This window comes from Corvus cornix, chromosome 6 (assembly GCF_000738735.6).
Source record: "Corvus cornix cornix isolate S_Up_H32 chromosome 6, ASM73873v5, whole genome shotgun sequence".
NCBI lineage: Eukaryota > Metazoa > Chordata > Aves > Passeriformes > Corvidae > Corvus > Corvus cornix.
This window is the reverse complement of record NC_046336.1, coordinates 17,748,923-17,773,395: the sequence shown is the minus strand read 5'-3', so window position 1 is coordinate 17,773,395 and position 24,473 is coordinate 17,748,923. Positions and strand designations below refer to the sequence as shown.

Below are 24,473 nucleotides of genomic sequence, written 5' to 3'. Positions count from 1 at the left end.
CACTTCGGATGGCTTTTGTTCTGTTGAAATGTATTTCACGTGTCCCTGTCTCCATCCTATGCATATTTCAAAGCACAGGGCTCCGTTGTGCAGAAATTGGGATGAGTGCCCAGGACTGCCCAGGATGCTGGTGCAGAAACAACATCATACTCAGAGGGAACTGACCCCTGCAAGCTGTGTCATGGTTTGTGCTGGAGCAGTGGGGCAGCACTCCTTATCATGATGTTGTTCACTGACACTTTCTGTTCTGATTTATCTGCTTTGAAGAAGCGATATTAGGATTTGGATTGTTTCTCCAAAACTGAGAAATTAGTCTTTGACCAGGCTTGTGAATTGAATGAAGCCATAGACAAGTGGCTAGAATTGCCACTTCTATGGTGTGTAGGAGAACTGAGGAGAAGGGATGGGAAAGGAGATGTATCTGGTGACAGCACTAGGCTGATGGTGATGCTGTTGTTTGTCTGCAGGCCTCTTCAGAGGGTCTGGGAAAGCACTGTGCTGACAGCACCATTGAAGCTGCTGAGGGACTGACTCCACTGGAGTCATCCCTCTATCTCTTGGGGAACAACAGTGGATTCTGCTTAAAACTCTTGATGTTTCCTTTTCTGTCTTTTGCATATATCCTTTACAGAATAATCACAAGAAACACCGTAGCATGTGCATTAACTGTGAAACAATGAGGAATTGCCTTGGGGACACACCATTAAATCATAACAATTAATCAGTCTCTGAATAGGGAGTCTGCATTTCCCAGGGCAAAACCAAAACAACTCCTGTGCACAATGAAGAGGGAGCTGGAAGGAGCTTCCATCTTGTACAGGGTGAGATTTTTCTCCTGGCTTTTGCTCCTCAAAAGGAGGAAAGTAGTGGGGTCTCCAGAGATACCTGCGGGCAAGGGTGAGTGGGCTGCCCCTGCCCTCTGAGAGTCCTCCCAGAGGTGTGTAGCTGCCCCATGGCCATGTTCCAGATAGCGGGCAGAAGGCAAGCCACTGCTTTTGTCCTTCAACTGGAATGGTTCTGTTATAATCACAAATAGTTGAGGAGCAGTTTGTCATCGGAGGAGAGATGTTATGTGAAAGGATGGTCATGTGCTTGAGTCATACACTCTGGCATGCACGTGAGTATTACCCTCCCTGCCACACTGCTTGCTTAGGAGTGGAGTGGTGCTCTCTTGGCTGCATTTGAAAGCTATAGCAAGGTGTAGATAAGAAATAGCTCTGTTCCTGCAGCCTGAGCCAGAAAATTTTCTAAACCAAAGCCTCCACCTTCTCCCCCACCTCTGATGCATACACCTTTTTGTCTTTGGTAACATAAGACAGATATTTCAGTATATTGCCTGTCCCTAAATCCAGTGGAATTCAGTGAGTTAGAAGTTGAAACAATTTTGAACCTAGCACATACAAGCATCTTGAATTCTTTTCTTAATAGAAAACAGATTCAGCGAAGTCTTTGTCCAAACCTTGAAAATATCCAGAAGTTATAAAGAAAAAGAGCAAATGAGACTACCAGTAAAGGAATATTCCTGTTATTTCCTGAGACTGTATCGTGTGTGAAGGATGTGGGTCAGAATCTCTTTGTCAAGAAGCTTAAATGGTTTAAGTGTAAACTTGACAGTGCTGATGGTATCAGTGTGTTGGGGCTGATGAGCAGAGGGCCGTGTAAGTGGGGGATGGTTTCAGATTCCCCAGCCTGGAAAGAGAAGTGAGGCATGGCTTGTTGCTAGCTGCAGAATTCATTGTGTAGGTCACAGAGGAGAATACACCTGCCTCCCTCTTGTGTCTACCATACTTGCTGGCATCATTACAATTTTCCTACGGCAGGGGCTGGGACTGTCGGGCATGCTCCTGATACAAGGCATCCAAACCATTACATTTGTTTTCTTGTCCATGTGTTTTATTTCCCTTCCCCCTTTGTCATCTCCTACCTCTAGCCATTGCAATGCTGTGATACTTCATAGCTTTCCCCCTGCTGTGGGAAAATCTCCTTTCTCCCATTCAGGAAGTGAAAACTCAGAAGCTTTCATTGTCTAAGTCTTGCTTGAGACTGAATGGAAGGAGATGAATACCTGTCTCATCAGCCAAAATCCTTCCAGTGCTCAGTGAGGGGGCTGTAGTATTGTAAAGTCAGCTGTCACCATCAACTAGTGAGGAAGGCTTGAGTTCTAACAATCTTAGCAAGATCTAGGTATCAAGCTCCTGAGATGAAGCAGAGATCTTTGCAGTCAGTCACGTCCAAATCTGTATGGATAATGCCAAGCTACAGCACCACTTTCAACACTCAGTTGAAAGTGGGGTGAATTTTTGCAGGGAATAAAATACCACGAGTTATGAAGGGCAGTGGGAAGGCATATTTTTGCCTTACCTGAAAATGTTTAAGCTCTTTTTGTGTGATTCAGAAAACATTGATTTGGTTCCCTGCCCTGCCAGAAATGCCCTGTTTGATCTTGGGCAAATCAGTCAGTTGAAGCTGGGCCTTAGCTGCTGATCTGTAAATGAGACACAGATCCTGCTTTCAGTGGAAGAGTTTGCAAAGATAAATAGCCACGAGGTGTTCATGTACCATATTGCTGGGGAGCTGTATAAATATCTTGGTGTATAGTGACTGACCTAGTTACAGACAGTGGCCTTTTCCAGGCAGACATTTAATGCCAAGAAATGCACTGTTTGGGTTCAGTTGCTTAAATGTCACTTGTCTGTGCTGACTTCAGGTCATGGGAGGAGCACCATCCCTTTTGCCTTGTGTTTCTCATAGACTCGTGCTGTTTGTCAGGTGCGGCACCTGCCCTTGGCCTGTGTCAGTCATGTGCTCTGTGCCTCCGACTTCCCCTGTCATGTCTGCATGTTACTGGCTCTTCAAAGGCAGTGAGCCAGGTGATGGAAAGGATGGACATGAGTTGCAAGAAAGCCTCAGTCCAGATACAACCCTTTCTGAGAGACATCTCCTTCTTCCAGACTTAACAGGCCTGTTGGCAGGATGGGGCATTTGGAGGACATTGGGAAAGGCAGTCCGGAGACCGGCTGGAAATAACTGTTGGGTCTTTGCCATTGAACCAGAAAGGGAAAGGTAGAGACACTTGCAGTCTCTGTTCCTCCCATTTTTCTTCATGTGAGGTCTTCATCTTCCAGTGTTTGAAGCTTTGTGGTCTGAGCTGGAAAGGTAAGCGTTTCAGCTGGGGCTGCAAGAGGTTCACCTCCTCTGAGGAAAGGACACAGCAGGATGCAGAACACAGAGTCATTAGCTAGGTGCATTTCTTCCTTGTGTTCACATTTCCACCAGCCTACACTGACCTTCCTTTAACTGAGTGCCCGGTTCCAGCTCCCATGGGAACAGATGCAGTAGCTTCAGTAGAGCTCGCTGGAAGAAAAAGACTTCAGCTCTTTTCAGGGGAAAAAAAAAAAAAGAAGTGGTTTGATTAAACAAATAAAATCACAATCATATTCATTTTAATGACATTTCCCCTAGAAAGATAATTGGAAATTTATGGGCATTATAGTTTGAAATATTTACTTAGGGAAATTTCAAAACAAGATTACACTCTCCATTGCAGTACCATGAGAGTATTGTTTGACATAGAAAATAAAATGAAAAGTTTCAGTTAATGTTAAATAGCATACACCCTCTTTGATGTGAGGACAGTAATAACATACTATTATAACTATTATAGTATATATACAAGTTGTTTCTCATAGCTTTTTTTCACTAAAAATGGTGAAATAACCTAAAATAAAAAAGGGGATGTCCAATTCTAAATGAAATTTTGAAATTCCCAATTTGATTTCTCTTCAGAATCCTTATTCCATGTGAAATGTCAAGAACTATTTAAATGAGAACACCTCCCCTAATACACAATGTGCACAAACATATTTCCAAAAGTTGGTATTGTCCACAGGATGACAATTCATGTTGGCAGCCAGTTCTGCTGGTGCAGTCTGGAACTATACCATGCCTACCCCACCACTCTTAGGTCTATGTATTCTAGTGAATACTGCAGAAAAGAGCAAAATTACTTTTCCCAAATGCACTGCTATTTTCAGTGATGAGCAATCCAGGTTAGAAAATCAGAATTGTCTAGAGGGCACTATTTGGTGGCATAGCAATATGGTATTGCTTCCAAACCCCTTTCCTTTGCATCTTGGTCTGCATACCTCATGGGGGCGAGGTTTGGCTCTTCACAGATGTTGAAATTCACTTTACTATGGTTACAGTTGCGTATGCAGCTTCTGGATAGTGCACCAGTGTTGGCTGAGGAAGTCGATGTATTCAGTCACCAATTCTGTTCGCAGTTATTCTACTGACGTCAGTAAAATTACTCTAGATTTATACCAGTGTAACTGAGAACAGAAGTTGGCCCAAAGTCAAGAACAGTCTCTCCTCTTCTCTGGCCCAGAACAAGCTGTTCAAGACATAATTGCCAGGCCAAATCCTCAAGGGGAATGGACCCAGTTTCCTACACTGGTTTGGTTCAGACACATGGTTTCTTCTCCTTGCTTTCCAGTGCAATGATCAAAGATCTGGTGCTGGAATAGTTGAGGTCACCTTGTTGCTAGTCATTTCTGTCAGTGTTTGGGATTTTCACCCTAAGCTGGAGAGATCCACTTCTCCATCCTCCATCTGCTGTGGCAGGTATTTGAGTAAAGTGGTTCCCCTTTCCCCAAGCAGGAGAATTCACTTCGGTTTCCCTTTATGACTGCAAAGAGTTGGTGAAAGTGATCTTGTTGGATGAGGGAAACAGAGGCTTGTGCTAGTAGATTTAATTTTATGGCCACCTCAATCTAGAAATTGCCTTTTTTGACAGTTCAAGGAACTGTGGCTTGACCACTACTGTCTCTCTTGGAGTCAGCTCCCCTCCTGGTTGAGGGTGTTGTGGTCCACCCCTGGGTCCACATGCCCGAGGGCTGCTCAGAGAGGGGGTGTGCCTGGAGCAGCCCAGGCAGCAGGGCAGATCAGAGACAGCATTGTCTCCCCCACAGCCCATTGTGAGCAGCCCACACAGCCCGGCAGCCCAGCACAAGGGATGTTTAGGTACTCTACACCAGACTACAGAGGTTTTCCATTATTTCTCCTGGACATCCTTCTGGCTTCTTGTCTCTGGCAGGGACTCACAGGGTGACCTTTAACTCCCTGACACCTTTTTGTTTCTTTTCCTAAATGCACAATGAAGACATCAGTGCTGTGAGCATTGGCCGACAGCAGCACACTCCATAGACATTCATGTGCTGACCACTGCTGCCATGCAGGATTTTCTGGCAATACCCAAGAGACCTCACTGAGCCAGCCTCACTTAGGGCTAGGGAGGAGCTGACATCGGTTGGGAGTGCTGGTTCAGCTTGATGACACAAAGCTGAAGAGACCTGAGCTCTCACCTGATTATGAACTCCTGTGTGTGCCATGAACAAATATGCACCTATGCAAAAAAGTCATCAATTCATTAGGGATCCTCCTATTTCCCATGGTAAGGAGCACTAACTATTCATTGTCATGATGAGCCCCTGGAAACCTAAAGAAGAAACATGTGTGGAAGTAGAGCATGCTGCTGAATAAACCTCAGCCAGCAGTCACCACAGGGCTGTGAGTTTTGGGTTGGAGCTGCGGATAGGTGCCATAGAGAGAGCACCATATAAAGAAACCAGCTCACAAAGATTTAAAAAAAACAAAATCTTTCCTTCTCTTCCCATTCTCATGGGCAATGCAGTGCTGCTGACTTCAGATTGCTATGCAACTCCCAAGGGCACTGCCAAGATGCCAGTGTGATGTCTCATGGCATAACCACTCAGCCAAATACCAGCCCAAGGGGGTGGGGGAACCAACTGGCCCTTTATATATTGCAGCACCAGTGATGTCATTCACTCCAGCCAAGTTTGCTGGTTTACCCAGCTCCTGTCTAGTGAAAAAAAAAGGCTGACATTCAGTCTGTGCCAGGCCAGGAATAGTATCTGTAATTTAACCTCCTCATCACAGCTTGCTAGGCACTTAAGAGAGGCACTGAAAAAAGCCTCCTATTTGAAAGAGAGGGGAGGTTGGTTTCTGATTAAGCTGCTTGAAATCTGTGTTCACGCAAACTTTTTCAGTAGCTCATATCAGATGATGCCTACTGCTAACACTTCACACATTTCTCAGCATTTTCAAGCAGTTCCAGATGCCCAGCATTGCTTTCCTCTCTTTAAAAAGACTAAATTCAGACATCCCTAAATGTTTGAACTAGCTGAATCCTGACCTAAGCTCAGATACTGCACCTTTCTTGTTAGCTGCCATGTTTGTCCAAAAAGGTAAAGAAATGGGACTTTACCAGGTTATTAAACCAGTCAGGAGCATCTTCTTTGCCTAAGAAGTAGTTGTCATACTTACACAAGGAATAGCTACACCAGTACAGTGTTGCTGTTTCCATCCAGTCCCAGTAATGATCTACACCTTGAACATGTGGTGTAGATACAGCTTTTCCAGGTTGAAACATTACACTTCACAAGCACTCATATTATGTCCAGGCAAGACAAGGATCATCACAAAGATTTCAGAGACAGGGACAGTCACTATTCTGTCCTTAATCAGTGGCGCCGAGTTGTTTTTGTGGCAGTGACTCCATCTAGGAAAATAATTGCTGGGATTACATCATGATCTCAGTGTTTATAGTTACTCTACTCACTTTTCAGCAAAAGTTCTCGGTTTACAAGGGACAATATATTTCTCCAGACCTCCGTCCATGAGATCTGAAAGCCAAGATTCCTCCTAGTTTAGGCACCACCACCAGTAAGTACTGATAAACATTGTGCTACTGGAATTTAGTCAGCAGCCCCGTTAATGAGTGAGACAGAACTTAATCACCATCTCCCATGGCTGTGTTGGCTTTGCACAATTAAGAGTACCCCAGAAGCAGTAAAATTGTAATTTAACCTCTGAGCAAAGAGAGAACTGACTGCACATCTCAGGAGTGAGGATACCCTTTTCCATCTGGCTGCAACCAGATGTAGCACTGGTTTTTGTTTGCTTGTTTTTTCTTTAGTTTTATTTTACCCACACATCTTAGACAACAAAAAGCTGTGATTGCTACAGGCCTATCCCTAAACACACTGATAACTGTCCTTCCTCAGGCAAGGTGCAGCCGACAATCGCAATGGGTGAGCCCTTGTTGCCACTTTTGCCAGTAGGTTTTGAATATCACGAGCTGACTCAAAAGTTTCCTTAGAGAAGACTGTGCTATCTGCATTACCTCAGGGCCAGACAGTTCTCCTTGTAGGAAATTGATATATTCTTGCAAAGATTAAGCAAACTGGCCTGAACCTTGGGGGTTTCCACAGCAGAAGAATGGGAGCAATTCATGTTCACTGTGGCTGAGCTTTCCTTTAGCATCTCCTGCCTCTGACTCATGCATGGAAGCAAAAAGATGTTTTGTTTACTGCCCCTCACCATGCCAGCTGTCCACCTTTCCTCTCCTTTACCAGAGGGACAGTGAAAACCACGGACTTTCAAACCTCAGCTGCATTAGTTCCAAGTCAGCCAGATCGATGCCTGTGTTTGTTGACAGTAGAAAGTCATCTACAGGTGGAGTGGAGGCACATAATTTCCTCTGAGTCCCTCTGAAAGGGTAGCACAGCAGGGAAGAATTTTTCTTTTTTGCCTAGAGTCGTCACCCAGCCTTTGCAAAGGGCAGAGTGCCAGGAAATCATTGCTCACTCAGCTGCCAGTCCCTGCTGGGGCTACCAGACTGTGCTGGAGATTGTGACAGTTGTTTGCTAGGAACCTGAGTGCACTCCACAAGCTATCTAATCCACCAGGTATTTGGTTATTGTCGCTCTGGGATGGATAGCTGTCTCTTCTTGTAAGAAATCCTGTAAATCAGCCCTAAAATAGTTGTAAAATGGAAACGAACAAGTGAACAAAACAATCATCAGATCATGCAAACAAATATCTTTGTTTTCAAATTGCAGAGTTCACTTAGGATCAAAAAAATGCTGCAGGTCAGAAACATCCTGGGACACTACTTCTGTCGAATCTACATCACTGGACTATTTCTACCTCCTCACTAAAGATGGTCAGAAAAGACGCCAAATACAAGTATGAGAGTGAGTTCTAAAAACAAGAAGCAAAATTTTAAGGCAGGTATGTACCTGTATTTCTCACTTATATAACAGTTAAGAATCAAAACCAGGAGCAGGATCGCCTTTCTTTTGTCTTCTCTTTTTTCTGGCTGCATTATACACAAAGATGTATGTGTGTGAGGGGCATGAAACTCATGTTCGAAAAATCTTTGTACAAAGTAAGATGGAGAAGCTCTGTTAGGCTTATTTTATTTCTGCTGTAAATCTATTGTAGTTATGCATAAGTCATTGGAATTGCATGGCTGGAAGGACAGGATCTAAATTCACTATGATACTTGGAGCCTAAAAATAGGTTGGCTGAGATTCTTTTAAATAGAAAAGGAAGGTGAGGAGTGTTTTCATTTGAAGAAACAACTGAGCCAGAGTAATTCAGCTGATTAAGCTTAGTTCCTTTTACTTTTCATACTCTGACCAGCAATAAGTCATCCTAGAGAAAAACAGGTCCTTTCCAAGAGTCTCACTGAGACACAAAAAGGTGGAATCAGGTATGTAGACACGAGGAGAGGCTGAAATCTAGATCTGAATTTCACTGCTCAGTTCTACAAGCATTCTTCACTGCTCAGTAATCTACAAGTGGATCCAAGCTTGAGATGGAGATATCTTCCACTCGTGTGGAAGCTGCTGTAGATGTGAACTGTGGTGTTTCAGCTCATCACAACTTCGTAATGCCATCGGAGGAGGAAATGGAGATACAGACCAGACTTTCATTACAGAGTTTTAGCCGGCTCTGCAGTATGCCTTTAAACTGAGTCTCCCTGCAGTTTAGTCAAAACTCTGCTCAATTCCTTGAATATGAGAAGAATCATCTGAAAAGTTTACAGAGAAACTGTGAAGAGTTTTAGTGTAGAGATTTCAAGTGCAGCCAAAGGGTCTATTTTGCTTTTACTTGTTCAATGCAAAGATTCCCCCATCCTGTACTCAGACAGGAGATAGACAAAACCCTCAGTGCTGTGTATAATAATCAGGGATTAATGGAAGTCTTATAATTGTGTTGAATGGGTTACCTTTAGCTCTCAGCAGTTCTGGAACTGAAACCAAATGTTCCCTGTTCTACTTTAGTGGGTCTGCTACAGTCCCCGAGGCACTCCTGCCTTCTGCTGGCTAAGCTGATGTTAGCAGTCTCTTCAACTCCAACAGACCGACACAACCCAACCATATCCTGCTATGGTGGCTAAAGTGTACCCCAGCACTATTTGTTTGGAACATGCACAGTAAATCCTTTTTACCTGTAGTACCATTGTGTTTTCTCAAACAAGGGTTGTGCTCATGGCAATTGTCATGACAAAGCTGTGACAATTAAATTTTATCAACTTTTCTTTCATTTTGGACTTAGTGTGCAATGATGTACTCAGTGACATCTTTTTTTAAGTAATTTTTGTTACTAATTCTTCCTGGCAAAAAATGGGTAACCTTCTTTTCTAAATGGATGCACAGCACTTGGAAGTCTTTATGGTCAAAGGTATGGTAAGGGAAGTACTCAAAATTTGTCTCTTATGTCCTTGTTTAAGAGCCCAAGTAAAGAATATGAGGTGAAAACACTTTTTTTAGTGGCTCTTTCCAGAAATTAAACTATCTACCATGAGCCACTTGAATTGGCCAAAATAACAGTGATTTTTCATGTTGCTCATTGTGTTGCTGGCATCACAAAATTAGTCAGTGACTGATTTATCTGGAAAATGCTTTCTGTCTAATAGTGCTAATATAGAAAAATGATAATTTATAATTTTTGGCTTTGCAGAGAGAAAGTCTCCTTCAACTTTTCTGTAAGATGAGTCAAAGTACAGCAGCACCATCTGGAAGAATGGCTTTGTGCTTGTGAATTGCAAACAGCTGGATCTGCCTCACGTAGCCACCTGCCTGTTCAACACCTGAAACTAATCCTTTGGATAATTCACCCATGACTCTCATGAACAATGCAGGGAAATAAGAAACATACAGAAGGACATAGTGATTCCTCAAGTATTGGGAGTCTCCTGGATGATGCAGACAGAGAGGTGAGCAGCCTCACAGATCGGGCTTTCAAAAGTTTGTGTGTAGCAGAACTTGAAGACCCTTACAATGAACCGGAACTTTCCATTTCACCTGACTTCGCCCTCCAGTTGTCTGCTAAAATTCACTCAGGGACGTTAAACCATGACATGAAGAACAGCAATATCTGTGACAAGCTGACAGCAAGAAGCAATGAACATACAATATGGGCTTCCACATTCCAGCAGTTACCAAAGTGTACTCCTGAGGAGAAGAGGATTGCTAAAAACAACACCTTTGCCATGGGAGGGAAATTGTATTTGCCAGTCCCTGGTCCAAGGAACAATAAGCATGTTTCAAAAGTGTCCTCGCTGATTAAGACATTTGATAAGACTGCAGACCAAGGGTCAGGAAGTTCTCTGATAGCAAATAAGCAGCCCATTAAGAATAGCTTTCAAAAATATAAAATAAATCATGTTAATGATACTGCTTCCTGTGATGATACAGACATTTTAAGCATCCACAAGGAACTTTCTGAATTTTCTGAGGCTAAGCAAGGTAGTCTCAGTGGCAAACATGAGCCACAGAGAAGACCTAATAAAGTAGACCTGAGTTATAGGGACTCTGATGGTTATTATCCTGTGCTGATTGAGAGGTCAAAAATAGCCAAGTCAAATTTTTCCCATTCTTCTAAAAAGGCTTTAAAAAACAGAAACTTGAAAGTAAATGAGCCAGCAAAAAAAGGTAATTTTCTTCACAGTGAGAATAGTGCTTTTGAATCATGGAATGTTCATCATAAAAAATTGACGGAAAATGAGGAATTTGTTGACATAAAAATGAAAAAGGAAGGTCTTGAATACGTGGAAGAATCACCACTTGTTAAAGGATCCCACACACACGAACATAAATTGTCACCTGCCACAACCACTGTTGCTAAGAAGAAAGAGAAAGATTTTCAGATGAAGCCAACTCCACCAGAAGCTGCTTTCCCTCTCCCAGCTGTACCTCAGGGTCCCGTCCCTTCAGAAACCAAATTTCCTGCTGCTTTCCCTCCCACACCTCCCCCTAGGAATCATGTACACCAGGGTCCCCTTCGGCCACCTCCTGCCCCACCAGCACTTCCTCTCCCACCCCCCACCCGACCTGGCCACCCCTCAACACCCCCTACCCCTGAAGCCCCTCCTGTGCCACCACTCCCAGTTCCAGCTCCACTTTCCCCCACTGCCTTGTCCCAAGTCTCTGTGTCACCCCAGTCTGTGTCCTACAGGATGGTTTCACCCTCACTCATGTTTGAGACACCCAGTCCACCTCCACCAAAACCCCAGGCCACCTTAACTGAAGAGGAATCCCTCAACCCCCAACCGGGCAATACCTGTCCACCCTGGAGGAGACAGAGGGCTACAGAAAGGGCAGCAGGGAAGAGACAGGCTGCAAAGGAGAAGTTCACAGACAGCCACAAGACCTCATTGTCTGAAAAGGCAACTGGTGCTGACCCCGACATGGACATGACTCCTGTGGCTAAACAGGCAAACTCCCCTGGATCGATCAGTCCCTCTTTCAACATCACGGAACTCCTAACGCCTGTCATACCACCAAAACAGGAGGTGGACACTGTTGAAAGTGAGCTGATCCCACTGACACCTCCTCCCACAGAGAGCACAGCTTCAAGAGACCATGAGGAGAGCACCTTAGATGATTACAGGTCGTGGGATAGTTACAGGTTGACAGCATCAAGTCTGTTATTCAACTTAAAGGATGTGCGCAAACGTGTTAAAAGCATTTATACCCCTTCTCCCCTGTTAAGGGCCTTGGAGGAGAAAAATAAAACAAGGAAAAATATGCAGGAGACTACTAAAATAAATGCCTCACTCTCGACTTTGCATGACAAAAGTGAGAAAAATATTACAGAGAAAGATGAATTGAGTGATATAGCTTCTGTATTGTCTAGCAGTGTTCGTGAAAAGGACAGTAAAACTGATTTAACTGAACACTTTACAGACAACTGTCTGACTTTGAGTTCACCCCAGACAACAGAAGACCTTCCATTTTACCAAACTGAAGATAGCTTGCAGCAAGACAATTCAAAACACCAAGATCTGGTTAAAAACACAAGGGATAATGAAAATTTCCCCTTGTTCAGACATGAATCAAGTGAACCTGATTCAGGAAAACATCTGCAGTATCCAGCACAGAGACCATTCAGTAGACACAATGTAGATACAACAGCTGGGCAGCCCATGCAAAATCACAGTGAGCAGGGTGAGGAACATGAAAGGCAAGCTTCTGTTCAGAATGAAAATTTTGCCTTCAAAACACTCCTAAACCAACTCTCACCAGAAGAAGATGTACCTTATAGCAGCAGCCAAACCAGCATTGTGGTACCTGGCCACGAAGCACGAGGCAAAAGAAGCACTAGCTCTTCAGAGCAATCCTTCGTCTCCACAGTGGAGCAACCACTTCAGGAAGAGCCATTTCTGCCAGTGCCCCTGATGCAGCAGACATGCCTCCAAGAAAGCCAGAGGACTGACAGTGAAATGGAATCAGGAAGTAAGAAAATACACAAGGAGAGAGGGAAAGGGGTTGGGGAAGATGAACTGCAATATTATGCTTGTATCAGCCCTAGTACTGGTGCAGCAGAGAAGAGGGAGGGAAGTGTTACTGGGAATGAACAGAGGAGCTTGGTGAAAGAGAAACTAGGGAGAGAGAAAAGGGAAGAGGCCAACAGCACAAATTCTGCATCTGACAGCATAAGAGACATGTCCGTCCCCAGGTCTGAGGAGCCACAAACACCATCATCTTCAAGCTCAACCAAACCCAGTCTGTTTATGATTAAAGATAACACATTCAGGTCACCTCAGGTAATAAGGGCTGTCAAGCTGCCCCTACTCAGGTCATTTTCCCTGGATGATACAGTGAGCAGCAGTTATAAGGAAATGGAACGTAAGTTTATGTCCCCAGCAGTTTACAAGCAGCACCAAAACATGCTGCATGCCCAGGAGGCTGGCTGGTGGGCATCGAGACACAGAGGGCAGCAGAATGTGAGAGATGGAGCAACTGACAGAGAAAAAGAAGCCAGTGAGCCTGGATCTGCTTCAGTAGCACTGGATCCCAGTCTTCTGGAAGACACAGAGAGCTTTTCATTTGGAAAACTGATGGAAGAAGATGAAACAGCTTGTGCTTTGTTAAATAAATTTGGGCAAATGAATGAGGAAAGTGTCTGCAGAAGTAAAAAGAAGCCTACAAAGGCAAGACACAGCTTGACACAGCCAATTATAGGTCTGGAAAATGACCAAGCACAAAACAACCCCAGCTATCCTGCAAAAAGAAAGACAAATTACTTTAAGAATCATCATTTATCTAACCGTAAAGGGGGCTCTTGTGCAAAAAAAATAATCACTAGGGAGACAATTTCCCCTGTGACTGGCTCCATGTTAGAGGACCACACATGTTCTTCTGTCTCCAATGACACTTTAGAGAACATCCTACATACAGAAGGTGCACCAGTTTTGTTAGACAATCTTTCATGCTCTGCTGTTATAAGCCCCAGGTCAGGAGGCACGATGCACGCTCTTGCTGCCAGTTCATTGTCAGATAAACCAACTATTTCCAGCCTTAGAGAGAGAGAGGATGTTACAAACCCTGCCTTGTTAAACGTGGCACTAGAGAAGCAAGCTTATATGCCTGCAGAAGAGATGATTGATTCAGCACAGAGGAATCTACTTTCTGACATTGCAGGGGAAGCTGGAAGACTGGAGCCCAGGGGACTTGGTGGGAGACCAGCAGGCAAGCCACCCACTGTGCCACCAAAAACAGAAAAGGCTCTGCGTCGGGCTAAAAAGCTGGCAAACAGGAGAAAAAAAGTGCAAGAGCAGCAGAAAAACCCTCAGACTGAGCATACAGATGCTGTAGGGAGAAAGCCTACTCATTCTGGAGAGACAATAGTATCTGATTCACCCTTAGGATATTCTCCCCTTCATCCTCCCCTTCACTCAACTTTTACTCCCACAGAAACCAGTACTGGAAAACCTCGACTTGCACCAGCAATGAGCCCTTCATCCTCTTCAACCCAGCGGAAACTCCTCCAAGACCCTGACTCCGGTCAATACTATGTAGTTGATTTACCAGCCGAAGTTAATTTAAAGACATTTTATGACCCAGAAACTGGCAAATATGTTCAAGTCTCAGTCCCTTCCTTGGAACAGAACTTACACCAGTCCACCTCTTCAGAAATTAAGAATTTTCCCTATGCCTCCTACCCTAGAGTGCTGCCTTTACCAGCCTCATCGGTGGCAGTGCTGAAATCACCTTCTCAACTCTCTGAACCTGCCTGGTCAGTGCCCGCTGGACCAGAACCAGCTGAACTACCTGAAGATGCCCAGCAGGACTACAGATACACTGAATCTGTGAATACTCAGCCCTACACTGAACCAGCCTCCTACTCCTACCATCAAAATGCCAGAGAAACCCAAGTTCACTTAGGAAAGGATGTAAGCCCAACCCAAAATACCGGCATTGTCACCCTCACCAGTTTAGATGATTTTGCTGCTGAAGGAGTGTCTTGAAAAACGAAGAAACAAAACATGCCAGCTAGTGTTTTTAAGAACTGTTTGGACAGACACATGCACACAAAAACACATGCAGATTTGATGTTTGTACAACACTTTGTCTGAATCTCATTGTGGTTTGGGTGGGAAAGAAAATGAAAGCTGTTCATGTTGAAAGATGCGAGGTAATGACCACTCTGAAGAAAATGAAATTGAATAAGCACCAAATTATCAGTGAGATGAAGGGGCAACGCCAGATAGACAAATACATGTGACAATATGAAGCCACTGCTTGCTGCTGCTGCTTTGCCATTAAGGAGGCTGGGATAGCCAAAGCAAATGTCCTATTGGCCAGATGTATTGCATGATACATGATACAAAATAAAACCTATGAGACCACCCTATCCATCCTATGAGACCGAGGACTGATGCTGCGTCTACTGAACTTTCCTCACTCACTGCCTTTGAACTATATTGACAGGTAGAAAGCATGTGGCTACAAATAAGCCATACATGCAAGATTCATATTTTGCACACATTGATTGCCCTGATGTCATTGACAAGAAGATTGTATACTGGATGCACAATACAGCAGCCATGTCAAAAAAAGCCCTTTTAAACAACCAGATTACAGTTGCAGCTGCTCTAGACTTCTCATATACTTTTGCAGTGCCCACTAACATGCTGCTGAATTCTTTGTATTTCTTGGTAACATCACAATAGGTTCCCCCAGAGTCAGTGTTTATTTATAATGCAACTTCAAACTTCAGGTTATCTTGATACTTGGCTTGAAATATTTTGGTGAGGAGTAAGATTGAATGAAATCCCACAACTATATTTAATTGTTTGTTAGGACAAGAAGTTCTTTGCTATTGTAATTGAAATGTGTTTTGTTTTGTTTTCAGGCTCCCACTGAAACATGGAACTAACTTTTAAAATCTGAAAAATGTACTTGATTTTGGTCTTGTGAATTCTGTGATTTAATACAAACAAGCAAACAAACAAACAAAAGATTCAAAATGTCCAAAGTATTAATTTCTAGAAAAGTTCTTTGAATTATCGCTTTTCTTCAAAAGATCTGTATGAAAATATCACTCATCCTTGTATAAGCTCTTTTTAATCATCATAGATAATGAGGGAACCCAGATGAAAAGATGGAAAAATTGAATGTAATGTGCCTGCCTATAAATATCTATATTTGGAGTATTGGCTTAGTTTTTTCTGTCTCATTTTCATACTGTTTTCCCCAGTTACAATTGAAGTGCAGAAGCTCTTAGGAAGAATTATGCCAGTGACTTTCAGCCTGATTCATATCTTAGGCAATTTTTACAGGATTTTTTTCAGTGAAGCAGCTCTTGACTTCCTGAAAAGAAAGGGATGAATCAGGCCTTTTGTTAATGAATACAATGTGGAGACAGGACACAGGCACTGCTCCACTGTCCCAGTGTTAATACTTATGGCAGAGATTTTCTTCAGTAAATTTCCCAGGCCTGAAGCCTCTCTTGGGACACAGACCCACCTTGTGGTTTTTGTCCTTCCTTAATTCAGCTCTCAGCCTTCCTCCATCCCTGACAAGAGCCACGTGACAAGAGCCAACCTGTCCTGGTCCCACCAGCCACTTATTAAAACATTTCTTTTAGACAAACACTAGGTCTATCACTTCATTCATTACAACGGGATTTGGATTTAGCCTTTAATGATTTTCTAAGGTTCATTTCACCTGTTTTACATTTTGTGATTTGGTAGGTTTGGTTGAGCAGAGGTGTAGGGTGGAAATGAAGAAGCTTGTACTGGTATGGTTTGGATTTTAAGCATATTCAGCCAAATGCCCATATTTGAATAAATATTTATTGTTCAGTTTTCCACCCTGGAAAGGTTTCAACACCAAAGCCCTGAACAACCTGGGCTGGCCTCAGAGCTGACCCTCCTTGAGGAGGAGGTTCACCCAGTGACCTCCTGAGATCTTTTGGAGCCTGAATTATCCCGTGGTCCTGTTCTGAAAATATTCAAATTTTAACAAACTTTGACTTGGAATTCAGAAAATGCAGTCTCTGTGAGAGACTTTTTTTTTGAGAGAACTTTTTTTAAAAAAATTGAAAATCAAGAGTGTTTCAGGAACAAGAATTAATTTTCAAGCTGTTAAATTAAGGGAAGTGGCTCTTACTATAAATATTTTTTTTAATCACAAATATTTTGTCAACTGATGGTGCTATTCATGTTGCACTTCTCTGTTGCTGTCACTCTATACAGCATAACATCTATCCAGTATAGAGCAGAATCTCATCCACATGTTAAATTGCAGATAAGTAGATCCATTAGAGTTTTCCATGGTGCATTTATACAAAACCTATGAAATCTTAAAGCCTATCAGAGTGCACAAGCCTTTTTTTTTTTGTTTTTGTGTGCGTGACATTACAAATTTAAATACCCTTAACAGCCACAAGTCAAGAAGCAGGCTCTCAGAGCACAGGATAAAAGCTTCCTCTCCAAGGGAAACTATGGATATGAAGCATCTGTGTGCAGATGAAAAAATAGATGGTAATTTGATGACAGAAATGTATGAGTGTATTAAAAAACATCCCTTTTACTTCTTTAACTGTCATTTGTTTTGTAGACATGCATGCTTCTGCACCCTTTTATCAAGGGTCTTCTTAAACTCTTATTCTGGAGAGTGGGATGCCCCATTATGCTGCTCCCAGCTATCGGAGGAAAGCAGGGTGTATTTTTCACTCTGCTGTTAAGGTGAACTGAAACATTGGCATCTAAAGAGGAGTCAGTCCTAACTTGGATACCAAATACATTTCAAGTAGGACTTCTTCATTTCTGCCAGCTTCAGGGAGCTGCATTCACAGTGGACTGTGTCTCTGAACAGGTCCCAGAAGGGGCTTTGACCTGGAAAATCTGTAGCTAAATTGTTGTAGCAAGATCAGGGTTTTCTCCAAGGTAACAAGTGACAGGACCTGAGGAATTTACCTGAAATTGCTCTGTGGAAGCTTAGATTAGACATTAGGAAAAATTTCTTCACTGTAAGGGTGCTCAGTCATTGGAATAAACTGCCCAGGGAAGCAGCTGAATCACCATCCTTGGAAGTGTTCAAAAGGCGTGGTGAACCCTTGGTGCTAAGTTAACTGTCAGACTCAATGATTTTTGAGGTCTTTTCCAACCTTAATGATTCTATGATTGTATGAAATGAAACAAATAGAACTGGGGAGTTTTGAGAATAGATAAGAAGGTGGTTCTTGTCTTGTATCCAGAGCTTACCCTGGAGCACTTTGCCGCAGGGAGTGAATGATATAAAAGTATTGCACCAGGTCCCAGCCTGGTATTGAGCAATCAGCAAACCTGTCTCTGGCCTAGACCACCCTGCTGGCCAACTTCTTGTGAGGCTGTGGGAGTGTGTGTGTAGAAAAACATGCATGCATCCACATAAACAACCCTGTATAAATATGTAATATACCTGTAAAACTGCCATTTTCATATCAGTACAGGACAGCACTAATGCCTGTGATGGTGAACACAAAATGTTTGTGTGTTGAAAGGAAGAAAAATGACACCTTTTCAAATAACAAATATTTTTCTTTCTTTGGCCTATTCTGTCCATGTTTATTGGGGGGATGTTTTCCATTGCTGCTGTGGGAAACAAGGCTGGAAGAGGTCAGTACTAGGCAAAATGAGAACTGTAAATTGACTCTTTTCTTTGGGGGAGGGGTGCTATGGGAAACGTGCAATAGTCATGAAAGCAGTTGTAGGAAAGCACTGTTTTGTGACAGTGACATTAAGTTGTAGGTTGAAGAGGTATTGAGGCAAACCAAGCTAAATTCTGCCTTGCCAGCAGACAGTGGTGAGGACTAAAGAACATGGCAGGTTCTTGACATGCACGGAAGCACAGCAGGCTGAAAGGAACAGGAGCCATTGTTTTCACTGTTTCCTTCTCCTGCACGTCACCTTTGTGCATGTTGCATTTCTTGGTGCCCTGAGGCTCCTTTACAGTGGTGATTTTTCCTTGGCAGGTGTGACTGAGGCTGAACCTGACTTACCTAGTCTTTGGTTCTAAGGCCAGAACTGCCTCCCTCTGAGTCTCCTTCTCCTTGTGGGGTGACTGCAATGCCAACAGTCCAGTTGTCACATGGCACACTTGGACTGCCACCCCACAGCCATGGCTCTGTCCCAAGGGCTTGAATTTCCTCATGGAAAATGCTGGATTTGTTTTACAGAGTTCAGTTTCATTGAAATGCCCTACGTGCATGGATTTTTGTCAGCACCTCCTTGGGTGTTCAGTGCCTTCCTAAGTCATCTGTCCAAGAAGATATGTGTCATCGGCGCGTTCCATCAATGCAACTGTATTTGCGAATAATAATTTATTAATTAATAAACAAAATAAATGGGACTTGTTTTATAATACTGGAATGACTTCTAGCCAGCTTTTTCATTGTAATTATGTGTCATTGTAATTTTATCTCCAGTTACGCTGGCAGAAAAAGTTGACAAGGAAGAGTGTGTGTGTGTGTGTGTGTGTGTGTGTGTATGTGTGTGTGTGGTATACAATTAAAAGATCTAGGAGATGACTGGATGCAGGGCTTCATCCCCCTTCCTTGCTTTCCTAAAGAGAGGGAGCAGGAGGCTGGGCAGAAACACCTTTGGCCCATGACTCCTGTTACCATTCCCACCCCTCCCTGCTATGTGAGGGCAGTGGTCTGTCTGGCCAGAAAACCTTGGGGATATGGAGCCAGCACCCAGCACTTGCCACCACCCAGTGGACATCAGGGCTTTTGTATTCCCTGTGTCCCATCTACTTGGGGGAAGCTGCCAGGTGTGTAACTGGTCTTTTTTCACATTTCTCCTCATTTTCTCTTATTTTATGTTGTGTTATGAAACACAGTGGAGACTCTTCTCAGAGTGATTTTGGCTCAGTCCTTGTCCAGACTGGAATTTTATTTAGGTTTGCTCTGCTTTGATCCCTGAGTAGCCAAGCAGTCCTTGCTGACAGTAAAAAGTGCTACTGTGATTGAGTATAACAGACCATAAAGAGAATAGTTGGCTGGTTATGTTTTTACCAAAAATACATTGACAGGTTTGCATATCTGTATTTGGGGGATATACTCTCTTTCATTTCTGAGTAAATAAAGAACTCTAAGTTTGATCCCCTCTCTCACTGAAAAGCAGCATCAGAAGCTGGTGATATTGCACATGATGGGTTACATGGGCTCTAGTGAATACATATAAATGTGCAATTTGGAGCAACTGGTGTACATCAGTCATTTTTATTAAAGAAACTCTGTTTCAGAGCCTTATAGGAGATAAAGAACATGGAACACTTGAGTAAATTGAACTTCACTGTGTTTGGGGTTTTTTTGTGAAATCCTCATTATAACAACAGAGGTCAATGATTAATTTATTTTGTCTTTAGGATGATTATTCTGGTCTTATGATGATCTCACATTTACCACTGTCCCCTGACACTAAATATAATATTGCAATTATGTGGTTTAAATGGATAGGGAATGGCTTAAAATGACCTGTGGTCTTCCCTTGCTTCTTTTTGATATTCTCAAAGTTTTCATGATGTTGATTTCTCACATTAGATAGTCAGGTCTTTGGTACTGTATGGCCAATTAGAGACTTGCTTCTAATATGCTACTGAACATACTTAGAAAGCAGCATTCCAGAAGTGCAGAAGAGAAATCATTTATGTCCCAACTGACTAAAGCTCTGTGTTTTTATTAAAGCAGATTTAACTCAAGCCTTGAGGGAAGCAGTTTGCAGTGCTAAAAGATAAGCACTTTCCTGTGTCCAAGTCCATACTGAATAAATTGAGGCCTGGGGTACTTTGAAAGAAGGAGAAAGGGAAGAGTCTATGAGAAGCAGGAACAATCTTTGAAATCCTTCTAGCAATGGAAAGAAGTTGGACTCCAGCAAAAAGTAAAAAATGTTCAAAGCTGGATCTGCACTTTGAGAAGCCAGGGCTTGTTAAAGGCAAGCTGCCTGACAGGCTGACTCTTCCCTATGCTGATTTGGACTCCCTTGTCATGGAGCTCTCCAGTGTGTTCACACTCCTGTCCACTGGCATTCAGAGCCTCATCTTATCACAACTGTCCCTTCACCTGCTTAAAGCTGGCATGGGGAATGGCAGCATTCAGAGCACACAAAAATGGAATTATTGCTATGCCAGCATTGTCAGTGTTGTCACCAACATAAAGCATTTCAGGTAAGGTAAGGTGGCCTTCTTCAGGACCATCCTTACATTGACAGGGTAGAGATGACAGACTCTGAGATAAACACTGATCCTTCTTTCTATTCCTAGCGCTGATAAGCTGCAGGGGATGAGAACTGGATCTGGCCCAAGAGAGACTCTCTTTGACTGCCCTGAGATTCCTGAAAGTCTGTTGGCAGAATCAGTTTCTGCTGGTGAGCACTGACTGCCTGGAACAGGTGCCCTGAGACTGCATCCCTTCCCAAGGAATGTGGGTGAAAACATTCCAGCATTATTCCATGCCAAAACTGTCTGTGCTATTTGAAATTTCCAAAAGGAAAAGTTAGAATGAAAGGAGAATTTCCTATTACTTTATACTAAGACAATGTTATTGTCAATAATGCATCCATACATGGATGTTTACCTGTGTAGGGATGTATCCAGGTATGTCTACATGTCTATATAAAATTACAGATATAGTATTCATGTTCTTCTGAAGTGTCTGGACATGGTCTAAACAGTGCCCTCAACTGTCCTTTCCACCTCCCTCTTGTCGGTGCGTATGTCCTATTACTTGCAGCTCCCCCAAGGGAGCTCCATTTTCCCCTGGCATTCCCATGTTCCACCACCCCAGGGAGATGAATGTTTTCTTCTTTCCACATTTTTGCCAGGACTAGGGTTGTAACTGGTATGCCCCCACACCTCCATCTCTCTGCTGGAGGCGGGGTGGCCGCCCGCACATTGTCCCCTCTCGCTACCCTCCTCCTGTGGCGAGTCCTGAGCAGCCCCCAGCTGGGCCAGGTGGAACTGTACAGGGGGATGGAAATGCCCTTTTGCTTACTCTGCCCCCTTCCTGAACCCCCTGCACTATCAGCCTGAGACACAAACACTCCTCCTGGCAACGGGATCAGCTCCAACAGTTCAACCCAGCAGCAGAACTGGCCCTAGCACTGATCTTGCTCCCATAAACTCCTTTCCTTAGCAACCAGATGAGCCCTAACATAAACCAAGCAGCATCAAATGCCAGCTGGAGGCCTGGACCAAAAACCTACTGACACAGCCAAGTCACATGACTACACCTTAGCAGGAATTTTCCAGTAAAACAGCTTATTTGCTAAAAAAGACACTGCTTTGACAACACTAAAATTGCTTGGAACAAAACCCTACACATTTGGAGTATTAATTTTTTTCATCTGCTGTCTTCTCTGATGGGAAATTTGCTCAAAATTTATTGAGAAGTCCTTGTTTGCTTACATGGATGTCTAAGTAAACAGTCCTGGACCTTTTCTTCTGGACTGAAACTACTTTTTAAAGAAATCATTAATTTAAAAACATGTATTATGAATTTGAAGATAAAGAAAAGGGTTTCAAGCATCACAAAGTGGTTTTTGGTTTATTTCTTTGTAGTTTGTTGAGCTGAATATTGTTTTGACTTTTTTTTCCCCAATGTTTGTGGGTTTTGGTTGTTTTGCTGCTGGTGGTGGTGACTTAGGGGGGTTTTTTGTCCATTTTGGAATGAGGAAGAGATGTTACCCTCACCAAAATGGCTATGTGAGGGGAACAGTTTCTGATGCCGCCACAGCACTTGCTCCAGCACCGGCTGTCACGACGAGCCACAGTGGAGCTCCCTCTTGCGCTGGACTGTCCGTGGCTCCGGAGGCAGCTGCCGTGTGACCGCCTCCACGCTGACAATCTTCTATTAGCCCTGCAGGGGGGCTATTCCCGCTGCTCACTAACTGCGTTTTCCAGCGGTAGAGGAACCTGGCTGTAGATTTATATCCTTCTGGGCATCCGAGACATGTTTAATGGTGTGCAGTATCCGCATCCCTGGGGTATGCTGAGAGGTTGTCTGATCAGGCTCAGCAGGACACCAACCACGTGGTTTACACTTGTCAATTTTTACACTTCTCATCTGAAAACCCCAAACAACAGCCTGGTCCTTGGAAAGCTTCCAGTGACATTCATGCTGTGCTAGTGGCACTAATGTAAGGGCAATGGTACATCCACACTGCACTTGAAGCGCTCCTTCAGCAGGTAAATACCCTTCACCCTGTAAATAAAGTGGAGCTGGGGGTAAAACAAAGGTTTACACATGTGACTGCATCCAGGGCATTTGCTGGAACAGCACCGTCAGCCACAGTAGCATATGCCCAATCAGGCTGAGCAGGAGGAAGCCTGTGATGCTCAGAGGCCACAGATTAAACCACACAATCCCAGTATGTGTGTGTTTTTATTATGGCTAATCCTAAATCCAGCCTGAATCAGACTAAACCCTCGCTCATTCCTAATTCCCCCAAATTAATGCTCACATTGCTGTGTACATGCTGTTAGCTAACAGAGCACACAGCAGACATCATCCTCTGTAACATGCTGGGCTGTTTAGAAGGCTCTTTTGCTCCTTGCTGCTTATTGCCAGCTCTGCCAGCACAAGAATTTCCCAGTCTGCCTGTAGCAAGCCCAAAATGTTCCCTCCTGCTGATAGAAATGTGAGGAGCTGAGCTCAGGAAGAGAGAGGGTCCCTGACAGAGGGCAGGGGGAAAGGATGAAGGAAGAACAATGTCCTTAAAAGGTGTCATCATTTACAACAATAGCATCTGGGCAATGCAATTCTCCCTTGTGGCAGGTGCTAAGGTTTGCTTCCTTACAGGCCTTGTTAAATTGTGGGCCAGATACATCCACCTTTACATGCAGGAGCTATTTTGGTTGGGCACATATAAGTCCCAGGGGCAGAGAATATGAAATCAAGGCTAAATCACCTGCCCATGCAGTGGCAGCAAGAATAAGGTGTTTCCAGTACTTTGGCTCCTCCTTTTCTGGCTTATTAGTATAATTCTAAAATCTAATTAATAATAAACTCTCATTTGTTCACTCCCTTCCTGCTTTCACAGTGTCTGACAAACTGTGTATTGAAGAACGGAAGAGTCCAAGTGTCACTGAAATAATTTTATGTGTATATGATTCATCAAGCTGGTGAAAAAGCATAGCTCTTAACTCAGTGGATTATTTTCTTAAAGGTTTGATTTCATCTGAACTGGGTAGGAATTTGAAGATTTTCAGAGTTTCCTACAGACAAGAGGCTTCCCAGCCTCAGCAGCTCTGTAGACACTTGGTATTTGTACAGAGCAGCAGACCTCCAACATTATAACAACAAAAAAATTTAATCCAATCAACAAGCTACTTCAAAAGAGAATTTCAGCCAAGATCTAGTGATCCCTTTGTGGGGGACAAACAGTATCACTTGTATCTTTAGCGGTAATGGTACTCATCTCTGGTGATGATGTGATGCAGACAAGGCAGTGTGGCATTGAGAAGCAGGGTCACACTGAGGCACTGAGGGGTCCCAGGTGGCTTGTGAGCTGTCAGTGAAGGGACAAGTCACCTCTCAAGCTATGGAGACTCATTCAATTACTAAAAGAAGGGACGCCCTAGCAAGAAACATTTCCCTTCAGAATGTCTGCACTGAAAAAAAACAGAGTAACAGAGGGCTCACATTGGCTTGTCACAGTGCAAAGGGATAGCTAGTAAAAAACTGAGTAAGAAACTCTCTCCCTTCCTTTCCTTCCAGCTTGGAGCCAGGTTGTGAGCTCCACCCCACAGCCTCATAGTGGAGGTAGGGACAAACCTTGTGCAGTGGGTCCTGGGCTTCACTGACAGACAAAGGGCCCTGCAGGGTGCATG

General features: G+C 43.5%; 2 protein-coding genes across 5 annotated transcripts in view; one reads left to right on the top strand and one right to left on the bottom strand.

The window, feature by feature from the left end:
* Positions 1-19,006, top strand: part of C6H10orf71 (chromosome 6 C10orf71 homolog) — a 52,031-nt gene extending 33,025 nt beyond the window's left edge. For 3 of the 4 annotated variants that reach the window (XM_010411021.4, XM_019293948.3, XM_019293945.3), the window contains exons 2-3: positions 7,923-8,094; positions 9,832-19,006. In XM_010411021.4, the coding sequence (XP_010409323.3) occupies positions 10,007-14,623 (4,617 nt within the window). In that variant the 5' untranslated portion in view covers positions 7,923-8,094; positions 9,832-10,006 and the 3' untranslated portion in view covers positions 14,624-19,006. Of the gene's footprint in view, positions 1-2,951; positions 3,157-7,922; positions 8,095-9,831 lie in introns of all 4 variants that reach the window. The other variant, XM_019293946.3, reaches the window with a different exon arrangement.
* DRGX (dorsal root ganglia homeobox) overlaps positions 3,196-24,473 on the bottom strand; it is a 42,952-nt gene continuing 21,674 nt past the window's right edge. The window contains exon 6 of the mRNA XM_039554159.1: positions 3,196-3,376. Coding sequence (XP_039410093.1) covers positions 3,342-3,376 — 35 coding nt within the window. The 3' untranslated portion in view covers positions 3,196-3,341. The remainder of the gene's footprint in view (positions 3,377-24,473) is intronic.